The 14,442-nt window shown below is 40.8% G+C and overlaps 1 protein-coding gene and 1 non-coding gene across 2 annotated transcripts in view; one reads left to right on the forward strand and one right to left on the reverse strand.

The window, feature by feature from the left end:
- LOC120931549 overlaps positions 1-14,442 on the forward strand; it is a 45,829-nt gene that overhangs the window by 9,939 nt on the left and 21,448 nt on the right. Inside the window, exons 3-7 of the mRNA XM_040343110.1 lie at positions 1,833-1,892; positions 4,044-4,096; positions 10,221-10,365; positions 10,458-10,822; positions 11,193-11,421. Coding sequence (XP_040199044.1) covers positions 1,833-1,892; positions 4,044-4,096; positions 10,221-10,365; positions 10,458-10,822; positions 11,193-11,421 — 852 coding nt within the window. The remainder of the gene's footprint in view (positions 1-1,832; positions 1,893-4,043; positions 4,097-10,220; positions 10,366-10,457; positions 10,823-11,192; positions 11,422-14,442) is intronic.
- TRNAR-UCU lies at positions 6,984-7,055 on the reverse strand. Its single transcript has one exon. It is a non-coding gene; the product is annotated as a tRNA-Arg (tRNA).

Raw genomic sequence — 14,442 nt, forward strand, 5'->3', positions numbered from 1 at the left:
CTCCGGCGCCCCCCACCTCTGGCCACATGCGGTATTGCATACAATAGCAGTCACCGTGGAAAGAATTATCCAAGTTTCCATTGACTCCTATGTGGAAACTCGCTTTGATATATGAGTGCTTTGGATTACAAGCATTCTTCTGAAACAAATTATGCTCTTAATCCAAGGTACCACTGTATACATAAAACCTTTTGAACATGTTGCATTAAACCTTTAAGTATATATGAAACAACAAAAGTATAATTGCTAAGCAAAACCTGCCATAACCCAATCCATAATGTCTTAAAGTGGTTGAAAACCCTTTACAACCACTTTTACCTACAGGTAAGCCTAGATTAAGGCTTACCTGTAGGTGCTCGAAATATCTCCTAAACCTCCACGGTTTAAGTGCATAGTGGATTTGCCTTTTGTAAATAACCCCCATTTTCTTGAATGTACAGTGCAATGGGCCTACAAAACTAGTGAGAGCTAGGTCATAACCACAACAATTTTTTTCCCCCCCACGTTATGTATATGCACCGTATTTATCGGGGTATAGCCCGCTCCCGCGTATAGCGCGCACCCCTAAAGTTGCCCCGAATTCCTGTAGAAAAAAGTTTTTTTGTACTTACAGTTTTGGTGTCTAGTGCGGCGGCCTCGTCGGGTCCGGCATCCGTCTGCGGCTTCGGGTGTCCTCTTCGTCGGGTCCGGCGTCCTTCTGCGGCGTCCTCCCCGCTCGTTTCCCGCGCCGAGTTTGAATACTGCGCCGACATATACAGAGCGCAGTACAATCGTGTATCGTCGGGCAGGCTCGGCAACTCTCGCGCTGACGTCCTGTACGTCCAGGACGTCAGCGCGAGAGGACCCGAGACTGCCCGACAATACACGAGTGTACTGCGCTCGGTATATGTCGGCGCAGTATTTAAACTCAGCGCGGGAAAGCGGGTATCGGTGTATACCGTGCACCCACGATTTTGCCCTGATTTTCAGGGCAAAAAAGTGCGCGTATACGCCGATAAATACGGTATGTAAATATAATGTATATAAAACTAGGAAAGCTCTTTCCCACATTAGAAAGTTTCAAGGGAACGCAGGCTAAGATCACAAGTGCACTGATGGCAGCAAAGTGGTGCAATTTGTGGTGGGTAATATGTTAAATGATCATTTGCTGCTCAATGATGTCATCCTTTAAAGTAGACTTACTGTACCTTGCCCAGCCAATAAAAAAAAAACATTTGCAACCCTGAATCTCTCTCTTGACCTGCTCAAGAAGAGGCTTTTGTGCCTTTGCCTTACGCCAGCTATTCATGGATCGGAAAGGAGGTCAGTTCAGCAGGACCTGCCTAATTTCAATCCATGTATGGACAGGGTGGTTGTGCAGAAGTGGATTTACCAATTTGAATTCTGTACAACAGCCCTATTGGATTTTTCCCGCTCTGTCAGCACTGCAGGCTATAGCCAGCAGTGCTGATCAATGTATTCTGACGGAGAGGAAGCTGAGCTATTGTATTCTGACAGCGGGAAATCTAATAATTGTTTTCGTTAAACCCGCAGGTTGAATGAAAAAATAAAATAAATCATCTCCGGCCAGCCTTGGTGCCACTGCTTCATGCAAAACATTTCCTTCTCCATGGCAAAGTAGCAAAAATATCAGAGGAGAGGCAGCCAGTTGGACCATGCAGGAAAGAGCCCATACTTTCGAGAATAATGTATTTTAGAGTTGATTTTTGGCCTAATTTAAATGTTGGGATATTTAGGAGAAAGCTTTGAGAGTTCATGTGCAACCTGTAATCTTTATCCTATTAGTATTTATAAAGTTCATAGACTCATCTGTTTATTTATCTTTCCTTTAGCCTTTTGACCTGAAAGAGATGGAAATCTTGCTGGAGTTTCCAGAGGATTATCCCTTGGAGGTATTTGTTCCACAGATTCCATTATTTCTGCTCCTAATTGCAAACTGCTAACCCTTTAACCTGATCAGCATGTCACTTTCAAGAGGTTAACATACCGGTAATTGTGATTTGGGGTAAATTTAATTCTCAGAATTCTCTAATCCACTTTGCTCTAACAGTTGTATCCACACCAAATATTCCACTTGTTATTCATTATAAGGGGTTAAAGTATCTGCATACATTTATGGTTATAATTTCTCCTATCTTGGAAACCAGTCAATCTCATCTATGTCCCCCTTTCATCTCACACACACAGTGAGCTGGGATCATTCTAACAACTTTGTTCAGTGCAATTAATTCCACCTCCCTTCTCTCCCTGCTTTCTTTTTTTTTTTTTTTACAAGATTACGTTCAGGAGATTAAAGCTGTCCCCACACTGTCTCCCAAAGAGGATTTAACAAGATCTTTGTTGGCTTTGAGATGACGTTTGATGTATTTTCATCATTTTGTGTGTCTCACCAGCACTCGTTGTTGAATTATAAAAATGTAAAGATTGACGGCCGATTGCTTTGTTTGTTATCACCTATTAACTGCCCTTCTTACTTAAGATTCCCAGTTTAAAACCTTGGTTTCTTAATTTATTAGGTTTAAATTTTACATTTTTATAAGATGGCGATAGAAATACTTTGTGCCTCGTTTATGAACCCTTGTGTCATTGAAAATAGAGGCATTGCTCAAGGAAACAATGCGTATTTTGGCTATCATTTTGCCAGTTTAGGTTGGATTATGAAAACTGTCCTAATTGGTGGACTTTTTAATATTATACCAGATTATTTTAAATTAAGTACATTTTTCAACAGAAGACAGACCATAAAGTGGCCTTTTAATTAAAGGAAAAATCTAATTAATGGGTGTGAGTAGAGGACAGCTCCCTCTGCTGACATAGTGGGTAACATCTTAAAAATTTGCATGGACACCCCTGTGCTACAGATATGCAGATATTGTTTATTTCTTGGATTCCAAAGCCAGATAAGGACCCTTCCCTGTGAGCTAGCTATCGGCCCATAGCTCTTTTGAACGCAGACTTCAAAATTTTCACCAAGCTTCTTTCCGTTTAGTTGACGACTACAATACTTCCTTCCCTGATTCACAAGGATCAGGTAGGCTTTGTTTCCCTCTGTCAGGCCCGGTATAACACTAAGAAATTCATAGATTTGATTGATGTGGCGAATCGGGAAGGCTTGATGTCCTTGGTACTGGGCCTGAATGCGGAATAGGCTTTTGACTGCCTTGGTTGGCCTTTCCTGTTCCCTACATTGCGCCATATAGGGTTTAGAGGGGCTTTTCTGCAAGCAATTCACCATCTCTACAGCACTCCAACGTCCCAGGTGAAGACCCCTTATGCCCTCAAATAACCAATGGTATCCGACAGGGCTACCTGCTTTCTCCCTTATTATTTGCATTGTGTTGAACCCCTGGCTGTATCTATTCGGACATTTGGGGCATATAGGTTAGAGGGAGGGAATTTAAAATCTCACTGTTTGCAGACGATATTATCCTCACTCTGTCCCAACCTAGAATCTCCCTACCAAATATGCATGCTGAACTTGATATTTGATCTTTATGGAGCCCTTTCGGGATATAAAATAAATGCGTCCAAATCGGAGGCCCTCCCAGTTTACATCCCGAGGATGAAGGCGAACATTTAAAGCGGGTATACAAGCGGGTGTGTATACTGCTCCTCCACCGCTTCTGCACATTGAAATCTAAGGGGTCATTGCGGCTATACCACTGCAGAGGCGCTTTGCAGTGGTTTTAACCCTTTCTCGGCTAGCGGGAGTAAAAGCAAGCGAATGGCGCCGCAAAATTGACGGCAAAGCGCTGCAAAATTGACGGCAAAGCGCCGCTAAAAATAATGGTGCTTTACTGCTGACGCTGCCCCCGCCCCAGTGTGAAAGGGGCCTAATTTGCCTTTACTCTCTAGCAGGTGCTTATATGTGAACATTGTGCCTATACTCTTGAATGTCTTTTTTCTATGTTTTTTCTTGTTTGATCAAAAATCAATAGAAATTGCTATTTGAAAAAATTCTATGGGTTCTATTTTTCTAAGGACATTCTTCCCAGAAATTTAATATTTTAAAAGAGTACATGCATATTTTATTTGAATTTCAGGTTTTTACAATACAAATCCCTGAGGATCAAGTTTTACCCTCACTTATGGGCAGGTAAGGTAATAATTCATTAGTGAATTATATGAAATTGCTGTTGTAAAAAAATTTAGGCATATGAGAATGAGATTATTCATAAACACCCTAAGAAAAATATAAACTTAAAGGATAAGTTCACTTAAAAATAAAATAAATAATAATAACTGCAGGTAAAAAAATGTGCATCTATTATTTTTTTTTCTGCAGGGCATTGGACCTGTAGTCAGTAGATTGCAGGTGCAATGTCGAGCTCCTGCAGACACCCAGCACAGATGTCTGCCTGTACCTTCTGTACAAGCATACAGTTGCTGTACTCCAGAAAGAATCCATGAACTACAAGAGTGCTCAGCAGCACCCTAATGCGACATGCCCTATAATTTTTGAAACAACACGAAATGAGGCTAACATGCTTATGTGTTCTCTACTATATGACTGCCATTGTTTTAATTGCCTAGTGTGTTTGCAGGTGGTACGGGAGCATTAAAAATTGTCTAAAGGAACCTAAGCTGAAATTGCAATCAGTTGTTTTGTTTAGGGTCCCCTCCCGCTCACAGTTAGATCCCTTTAGGGGTGACCGTACTGGTTTATCATATCATCTCTCTTGTACACCTTGTCCCTTACACAACAATTTTTAATCCCTAACTTTTTAGTGGTTTCACATAGATTAGACACCTGATAAGACTACCTAATTGGTGATTCGCAAATAATAAGTTCACACTTATTACTCTTGTTTGATTTTCCCACGCTGATGTATGTGGATTATCCTTCAATCTCACGTTTTAATATGTTCTTTTCCGTCTATGTAATGATGTTACGTATGGATATTTAGTGGGAATGCTCAATAGCATTCCCAGTTTTGTTATTCGTTTTTTATTATTCTTAATTTTAATTTTATTTCGGACGTTTTTAGGCTCTGCGTAACTTCTGCATACTTTCAGCTATTAAGACCATTCAACTTTTCAAATGTTCAGCTCTTTTAGCTAATGATGGGACTTATTTTTTCAACTTTTTTTCTACTATTTATACTTTTTAAGGCAAGTCAGGACCCTCTCTATTTTGCAGATAGAGAAGGGAGCTGTGTGTTAGTGAACATCCTGACACTCCTGCTTGCCCCCTCCCCCCTCAAGAGGCTTTCTCCACACCAGGGAGAAAGCCTTGCATTAATGTGTGTAGTTACAGACAGAAGAACAGGAAGTGAGGATTTCTCAGAAGAAAAAAGGACATTTAAAAGCAAAATTGAAGGATGAGGTAAGTGAAAGGTAAAGGAAGCTATTTAGGGAAAATTGTTTTACCTTTACAACCCCTTTAATGATCAAAGAGAGGCTTTATAAGTACTAATGGAACACTGCTTGTATGTCCTAAAGATAGTGTAGTGGTTATGGTGAATGGCTTTGGTGTGGGCTTAGCAATTCAGCTATTCAGCATTCCCACACATTTTCTGAAGGAAATGCATTTTCTAGTTCTTATTAATTTTATTCTGTACGTTTTTTGGCTCTGCGTAACTTCTGCATACTTTTAGCTATTAGGACCATTCAACTTTTAAAACGTTCAGCTCTTTCAGCTAATGATGGGACTTCTTTTTTCTACTATTTCTACTTTTTAAAATTATTACAATTTTTAACACTTTTTTTTTAACATTGAAGTCAATGAGAACATGCTTCAAATCCTTAAAACATTCTTCCACTCCCAAAAGTTTCAGCTCCTTCATACTTTCACCTAGAAAACAAACGCCAAACAAACTTTAAAATGTTCAAAAAATATTCAGCTATCTGGCTATATCTTTTCACTTTGATATCTTTTACAGTTTTTGTGAAAAAGCTGTTTAAGTTTAGTGATCATTTCAGGAAATTTTTAGCGATTAAACAGAGTGTCTATGGGGCTGCTTAGAGTGGATGATGTCATCGCTACAGCACAGAGCTTTAAAAAACATATCTTTGTTCCTTTTCTATAAATTGCTCTCACGCCCACAAGATCTACTTGTCATACACAATTTATACATCAAAACGTTTTGTGATACGCCTTTTAACTTTGGCTGGTTGAGCTTCCAAATGACAAGAGTTCTACACTTTCTTCCATTGACTGTCCTGTATAAAATTCTTCAGATTTAGACATTAATGGCTGTGTTTTGAGTTATTTTGAGGGGACAACAAATTTACACGGTTATACAAGCTGTACACTCACTACACAACATTGTAGCAAAGTGTCATTCCTTCAGTGTTGTCGCATGAAAAGATACAAGAAAAGATTTACACAAATGCGAGGGTTGTACTTACTTTTGTGACATACTGTATGTGATCTCCTGCACACAGAGGGGTTTACTTACTTTTGTGAGATGCTGTATATATTTATTGTAGTCTATAAGTGGTTACATCACACATGGCGTGTGCTTAGGTCTGCAGCAATGAAGGATTTTTGTATTTGAAACTTTAATGTAAATCTAGACAGTTGAGGGGTGTAATATTCCCGCTGGGTGGAATATGCAATCCCCTTACTTTCAATATCGCCCCAATCAGGGCGTGATTTTGCCTAGATTGTCGTATGACAAATCGCAGGACTGCTTTTGGGAAACGGGCGTCCCATCATTTTGTTTGTGTGATTTGTCAGGTGACAATATTGTCCCATGATTGGGGTGCCATTGAAAGTAATGGGATCACAAGCGTGTCGCACGTTTTGTGGCAATTCGGGAAATTGCAGTAATTCCGCCCGCGACCTGGAACTCCTAGGTGTGATCGCAGCCTAAGCATCTTCTATCAGTTGCTGGGTTCACCTTCTATAGATTCTGGGGGAACATTTTCTTCCTCAAACATTCCACACATTCTCTTCATTCTTTATTCCGCCGCTAATATATACTCTGCATAGACCTTGTATAGCGCTTGTCTCTCTGAGGACTTCAAGTATTGGAGATGGCGTTGGCCGGGAATCGAACCCGGGTCATCTGCTTAGAAAGCAGCTATGCTCTCCACTGCACCACCAACGCAAAAGTAGCATGTCTTTGTAGTGTGGGAGGAAACCGGAGTACACAGAGGAATCCCACGCAAGCACAGGGAGAACATGCAAACTCCATGCAGATAGTGTCCTGATCAGAATCTGAATCAAGGACCCCAGTGCTGCAAGGCAAACCCCTAAGCCTCTGTGCTGTCCATTTATGGCCTCTGTTCTCTAAGGCCCACCCCCGCTGAGCGGGGTAAATCACTTATGTTCACTCAAAGTGCCTTCAGAAGAAATCAAAACTTATCCTAAACTACAAAATATAACACTCCTATAATAAAACACACCCAAATAACAATAAAAGAGGGGTACAGTGGTCCCCAAATTAGCAACACAATGGAGCTAAATATTCCATTCACCCTTAGGCCTCATTCACACGGGGGAGTATGAATCCCGTACCCCATGGGAGGGCCGTGTTTACCGGAATGGGGATGCACAGGTGTTCCCAGCATCCCGTGTAGGCAGTCCCATTGCTGTCAACTGGCGTGCAGTGACTGTACCCAATGTGACATCTGTGTGGGTTGCCGGTGCACGGCCCCGAACGCACCCAGGGTGCGTCCGCAACTGCACCCACATGGATGTCCTTTTTGGGGTTAAATTTTGTTAAACTGATTTTCGTTAAGTGGGATATTTCCGAATTAACAAATTTGTTGAAATTTTGAATGGAATTTAATGTCTATTTTTTATACTGTATTTGGAATTTATGTGATCACCATTTGTAATTTCAGTGCAGGTTTATTGCAAACCTACATCCCTTTTAACTTGCCCTTAACCAAACCATTAAAACTAACCAATAACCTCAGTCCCAAAGTTTTATGCTATCACAACATTATCATTGTGAAAATAAACCTGAAAATGTAAGGGCTCTTTCACACGGGCGGGACTGTATGTCCGCTTTTTCATCCATCTGTGTACGGATGAAAAAGGGACATACATTGATCCCTATGAGATTGCGTCTGTCAGCGGATGAACATCTCCTCTGGGTCCGCAATCCTCCGATTCTGCAGACGAAGGAAAACCCTATTTACAGACGGTCCGTGTTCATCCAATACCCCCCATAGGGGAGAGTGGAGATCTGACAGGGCGGTCCCTGTACAGTGTGCGGGGACCACCCTGTCATCTGCCGGCTCAGTGGGGATCAGCGGAGGTTCACGGGGTGGATCATCACGGATCCGTCCCATGTGAAAGAGGCCTAACACTCCAAAGAAAATGTATACTATAATAATCATAAACATCTTGGCACTACTATACAACGTGTTTCATTTCTGATTGTAAATAATCGGCACCCCAAACAGCTGATCAGAAATTACAAAATGCACAAACTTTCAGTGGCACAACTTTTGTAGTAGACACCTGGCCTCTTGTGTTTTTGAACATGTAAAGGCCATATTGTTCTTGATGTACCATGCTCCCCTCTTGAATTTTGTGTTGCGTAGCTTTACCACTTGCCACCCAGGAAAATTCTGACATTTCTCTCCTACATGTAAAAAATGTATTTATTCTTTTGCTAGAAAATTACTTTGAACCTCCAAAAATTATATATTTTTTTAAGCAGCGGCCCTAGAGAATAAAATGGCGCGTGTTGCAATTTTTTTGTCACACTGTATCTGTGCAGTAGTTTTTGAAATGCAATTTTTTTTTGGGAAAGAATACACTTTCATTAATTTATAATACCCATTTTTTTATCAAATAGAAAAGCTGATGTTGCGTTGAGTTAAACCTATACAAGCTACCACTGGCACTAGAATTATTACTCACTCAGACATTTAGGCTGGATTCACACCTATGCATTTTTAGTGCTTTTTGCATTTTGCAGATTTGCTCTACAGAACGTGTTCCATAGGAAACCATGTTAAATGGACTGTAGTGCAAATCTGCAAAATGCAAAAAGCACTAAAAATGCATAGGTGTGAATTCAGCCTCAAGGTGATACCTCATGTGTGATGCAATCACCATTCATTATGCATGAGGGAACAGGGGTGATTTAATTGTGTCTGGTGTTTGTTGTTTTTTTTTTTTTTTTCTATTATTTTATTTAGTTACTTTTTTAACACTGCACCTTTTTTTTTTGTTTGTTTTAATTTTTTTATCAAGTTTATTGCTATCACAAAAGGAATGAACAACATTTCTTGTGATAGCATGGGCCGTGACAGGTCTTCTTTATGGAGAGATCTGGGGTCTAATTAGACCCCATATCTCACCTCTGCAGCTGCAGCCATCATCCCGGTATAACCTCTTTAATCTGAGGACATCCTTTTACTCTCCTATAGGCAGGAAGTTGTTAAAAAAAGGGGGGGCTGAAGTTAAACTCTGCAGAGCTCAGTGAGGGAGCTCTGAAAGCTAATTGGAAGGGACATGCACCCCTCCACACAGAAAGAGAGCTGAGGCTGTCAATCAGCTGGAGGTCCCTCCCGTCACCTTTTTTTCTCTTGGTGTCAGGAAAACTTGTCAGAAGTAAATTATACTGATGGTAGAGGAATGAAGCAGCACATGAATATGACATTTAGTGCTCTTAATTTGTGCACAGTATAGAGGGATATGCTTTGTTCATATTTCAAGTGTGAGGTTTAGAACCACTTTAAAAGTAAAGTATTTATCGGAGTATAAGACGCACTTTTTCCCCCTGAAAATAGGGGGAAAATCACATGTGCGTGTTACACGCCGAAATGTCTACCTCGGACTCGGAGGGGAAGGAGGGCGCCGCCGGAATTCACAGAGACGTCATCTCCTGTTTCCTCGGCTCTGACGTCACACACACACGGTCCCGCCACCGGCATTGGACCAGTGTTCTGTCAATCACAGGAGCTGGTCCAATGCTGATATCGGAGGCGGGACTGTGTATGTAACTGCCGACGCAACTGAGAGCCGTGTGAACAGGAGATGACGGCCCAGTGATTTCCTCACTGCACGAGAGATGATGAGGCTGCAAATGGGCATCAGGCTGCATTGATGAGAGATGGGCTGCAGATGGGCACATAGGCTGCAGATGGACACTGACCATTATTTTGCTTCAAAGTGGTTTATTTATTTTTTGTAAGGTGTTTTTTTTTTTTCATGAAACTTCCCTCTTAATTTGAAGGTGCGTGTTATACGCTGATAAATACTGTACTTGATCAGTATCTTAATGTCTTGACGTTCTTGTTATATGTTACAGATATGTGTGTGAAGCATCTGAGGCATGGCTACAAGGAAAGCATGCAACAAATCAACTGATTGGGAAGGTGGAGCTTTTATTCCGTCCTTTTCTACACTGGCTTGATCGCAACTTGGAACGACTGTTTACAGAAGGAGCTCGGCTGGTAAAATAATGTTTGATTTTCATAGAACAAGCAAATTTCATCAAGTGATTTTTGAATATCAATAGTATATTTCTTTACTTGTCCATATTCAGTTAAAGAGAGACATTGATGTAGAAAAGGCTGGGCTGGAGTTTGTACCATACCAGCAACTACAAGCAGCCATCGCTGATCAATCAAGTGAGAATGTCAACACTGATAGTGGTTTGCAAGAAACCGAGCTGGAGGAAAGCCTGGAGGAAGATCTGGAGGATGACGATTCTGATAGCTGGATTAGCTGTGATGACGATAACGATGATCCAGAGCCTGGCACGGCATCCGATGGTATGAAGAGTGTGCAAGGAGGAGGAGGCCCTGGTCCAAGAAAGGGGACAGAACTCCAGTTCATAGGGCTGAGACTAGGAGAAGGAGTGGGAACTTTAACAGCATATCGCATAGTCGTGTCCCTGCTCTGCAGCAGGTAAGAAATGAGGGGCAAGTCCATAAACAGTTTGCTACTCCAGGTATAAAATGACGATACCCTGTTCATGACACCGCAGCTAAATGACACCCCTCTGGCCTATGCTTGCAGTCTTAATGAGCAGCTCTTTCTGTCCTAGATCAGTTTGAACCTCAATGCAGTATTAGACTGCAACTCAGGAATGAGTATTGATCTTGCTACAATATTATCATATTATAAGATTAGTGCCACTCGCATTATGGTTAGCGTTTTGAAAACTTTCCTAGAATGTGCCTTTTTGAAGTACATATAATGCTTCAAAGATTATGTAGGTTGAAAACAGCTAGTGTGGTCACTTGCCTTTATTAACATTTTGTCTGTATTTGTTTAGGTGTAATGTTACAGCGGACCTGTCACTGACTGGAAAGCAGCCATGTGCAGCACAATGTGAGAAATGTAACAGTCGCATTACCGGCACTTTTCATCCAAGTATCCTTCACCAATACTCATCGGTTCTGGGATATGTGGACATTCAAGGAGCATCTGCCAAGGATTTTGTATTGCCAGAGTGTACTTTCATGGTCAGCTGTTTAAACTGTTCTCATGAAGAGTCAATACAGGTACCAGTAAATATTTGGCTTGTTACTGTTTTGCAGAAATCTAACATAGTTATATTGGCTATATAATGAAGCACTGCCCTAGTATGCCATATAAAAAAAATAATAATAATATTTTCACCAAAAATGTCTCTGCCCCTTGAAGCTTGCCATCTAAAGTTTCTAAAATGTTAGTGCAAAAGCCAGTTAGGCTGTCAGTAGTTTTGAGGTTTGCGAAAGGGTAATGCAACAGCTGGAGAGAACTGATAAAAAATAAACACGTAGCTTCACACAGTGCCCTTTTTGAGTATCCACTTGCCAACCTAACGTGATCCAGCACTTCCACCTGCTGTGCTGCGCTTAGACACAACACAAGTCGGAGTTGGCCAATGGATGAACTCTGACACCCGCTGATCGGCAAGGAAGAGGACCGGTCAGAGCTATGTCAGTGTAAACAATACAGAGCTCTGTCCCCTCAGCGGGAATGTGCTGGTTTTTGTTTCCCTGCAAAGCAGAGGATAAAAACCAGCACATCCATTATGCCTCGTACACACGATCTGATTAATGTACGAATGATCGTCCGTTCTTTTTTTTTGGCATGCTAATCTCACGTCGAATCTGATGAGTTTACTAAAGTCACGAAAATTCTCGTACGACAGATTGAGAATTCGGAAGTGATGTCATGTGTTATAATGCATTTATATTGCATTTTCGAACAACAGCTGTACTGATTAAATAAAAATCGTAGAATCTGGCATCGTATGAAAAAAAAATCTGTGCATGTCTGATAGAATAATATCGGATGACCTGTCCTGATCGGCTCTCGAAAGCTCTGTACTAACGATCCGATTATCGTACAATCGATTCGAATGCAGCATTTTTCGTACTATTTTTGGATCGTGTGTACGGGGGTTAAGTGTAAGCACGCTGATCGCTGTTGGGCACACAATTAACGACTTGATCGCCCTAGATGAAAACCCCTTCCTTGCCAGTATCATTAGTGTACAGTGACAGTGTATATTGTAAGCACTGATCACTATTTGTGTCGATTAGTGTCAGACTGCCTGCATTAATATCGCAACCCCACTATAAGTCACTGATCGCCGCCAGTACATATGTACACCAGTTTGTATGACCCTATTACCAAAAATACATATTGGCCTAAATTCCTAAAGCAATTTTTTCTTCTTTTTTTGATTTTATTTTTTTATTGGATATGTTTTTTCCCCCAAAATTGTAGGTATTTTTTCTTAGCGCACAAAATAAAAAACCCATAGGTAATCAAATTCCACCAAAAGAAAGCTTTAATTGTGGAGAAAAAAGTACATAAATTTCATTTGTTTACAGCGTTCCAAAGTAAAGCAGTGCCAAAAAAGCAAAATATGGCCTGGCCCTGAAGGGAAGGGGGATAATTCTTTCGAAGGGCAAGTGGGTATACATTTTGGACCTTAGTACTGTAAAGCACTTTTGAAGGCTCCTATGTCGCCATGCCACAATTTAGTGAGACGTATGGTAAAGGTTTTTATCTATATTACTCCTAGATGTACTTAATCGCTCTACCATGTCTACAGAGTTAAAATAGGCGACGGTTTCCCGCACAATGTAGATTTTTGTGCTCACTCATCTCTAGTGCAGACGTCATATATGTAATTCTTTTATGTCGCCAGTATTTACACTTTAGGCCAGGGCTGCACAAATAAGTGAACCTGTCGCTTTGCCCTATATAGGCAAAGTTCAGATTCACTTTTAGACAATGTTACAAACCAGTTATCAAGTTTGATCAATTAAACCTAAAAACTGCCTAACAATTAAACTAGCTAAGTGATTATCTGCAAAAAATAATTTCTTCCTTCCAATTTCAAAATTTTTATTTATTAGCACACACAGACATTAATTGGGTCGCTATGTTTCTTTGGGGGTTATTAACGAAAGCCAAATCCACTTTGCACTACAAGTGCAAAGTGCACTTGAAATTGCACTGAACATGCACTTGGAAGTGCAGTCACTGTAGATACGAGGGGGACATGCCAGGAAGATTAAAAACAGCATTTTAGCTTGCACATGATTGGATAATAAAATCAGCAGAGCTTCCACATTTCAGATCTACCCCTCAGATTTACAATGACTGCACTTCCAAGTGCAATTTCAAGTGCACTTTGCAAAGTGGATTTCCCTTTCGTAAATAACCCCCATTGTGTCTTTCAATTGCTTTCTACTCTTAAGTCTTGTTTCACACAAAGCAGAGTCCAGACAAATCAGCAGGGGATCTGTGAGCAAATGGGATGAGATGGATATCAGTGTTTTGACATCCATGCTCGTTCAGTTTCTACCTGGTGGACATGGGCAGACCTCTGTGAGCTCTATGGGTGGCTACGTTAAACGGACTTCAATGTCTGTTTACATTAAGCTACCCAGATCCAGTCCTTTTTTTGTTTTTTCGTTTGTTTTTGTTTTTTTAAACTTGAATGGACCCAGAGATAGGCAGGTGTAAATGGACACAATATTGTTTACATCTATCTGTCCATAGGGATCAAGGACCTTCCATTCAGCTCCTCTTGAAAAACAGACAGGTAAACCTGATCAGAATGCCCATGTGACAGGAGTCTAACATATACTTTAATATACTTTTTCAGAAATATGTAAACCCTAACCTTGTAAAACAACCCATTCAGTTTAAAATAAAAATGAAAGGCAAAACTGCATGTTTAAATAATAATAATAAAAAAAAGAAAACAATACTTATTTTTTTTAGTAAGTGATCACAACCTCTGTTCTCAGCTGTATAAGGGGCTTAGAGAGTCGGTGGTGAATGGTTGTGCGGTGGGGGGGGGGGGGGGCAGGGGGTGTCGGCACAAGTCTTGGCCATTGGAAAACAGGCAGGCTATGCTCCCAGCACAGCTAGAAATCTAACCACATTGTTAAGAATGTGCTTCTATGTCTAGCATGGTCAGTTTGAAATAGGCAAGCAGGGGGACTGGTAAGATCACCATGGATTTCACAAAAAGGAAGCATTACAAAGAGAACAACACGACACCATGGATCAAC

Source organism: Rana temporaria, chromosome 3, assembly GCF_905171775.1.
Source record: "Rana temporaria chromosome 3, aRanTem1.1, whole genome shotgun sequence".
Lineage (NCBI taxonomy): Eukaryota > Metazoa > Chordata > Amphibia > Anura > Ranidae > Rana > Rana temporaria.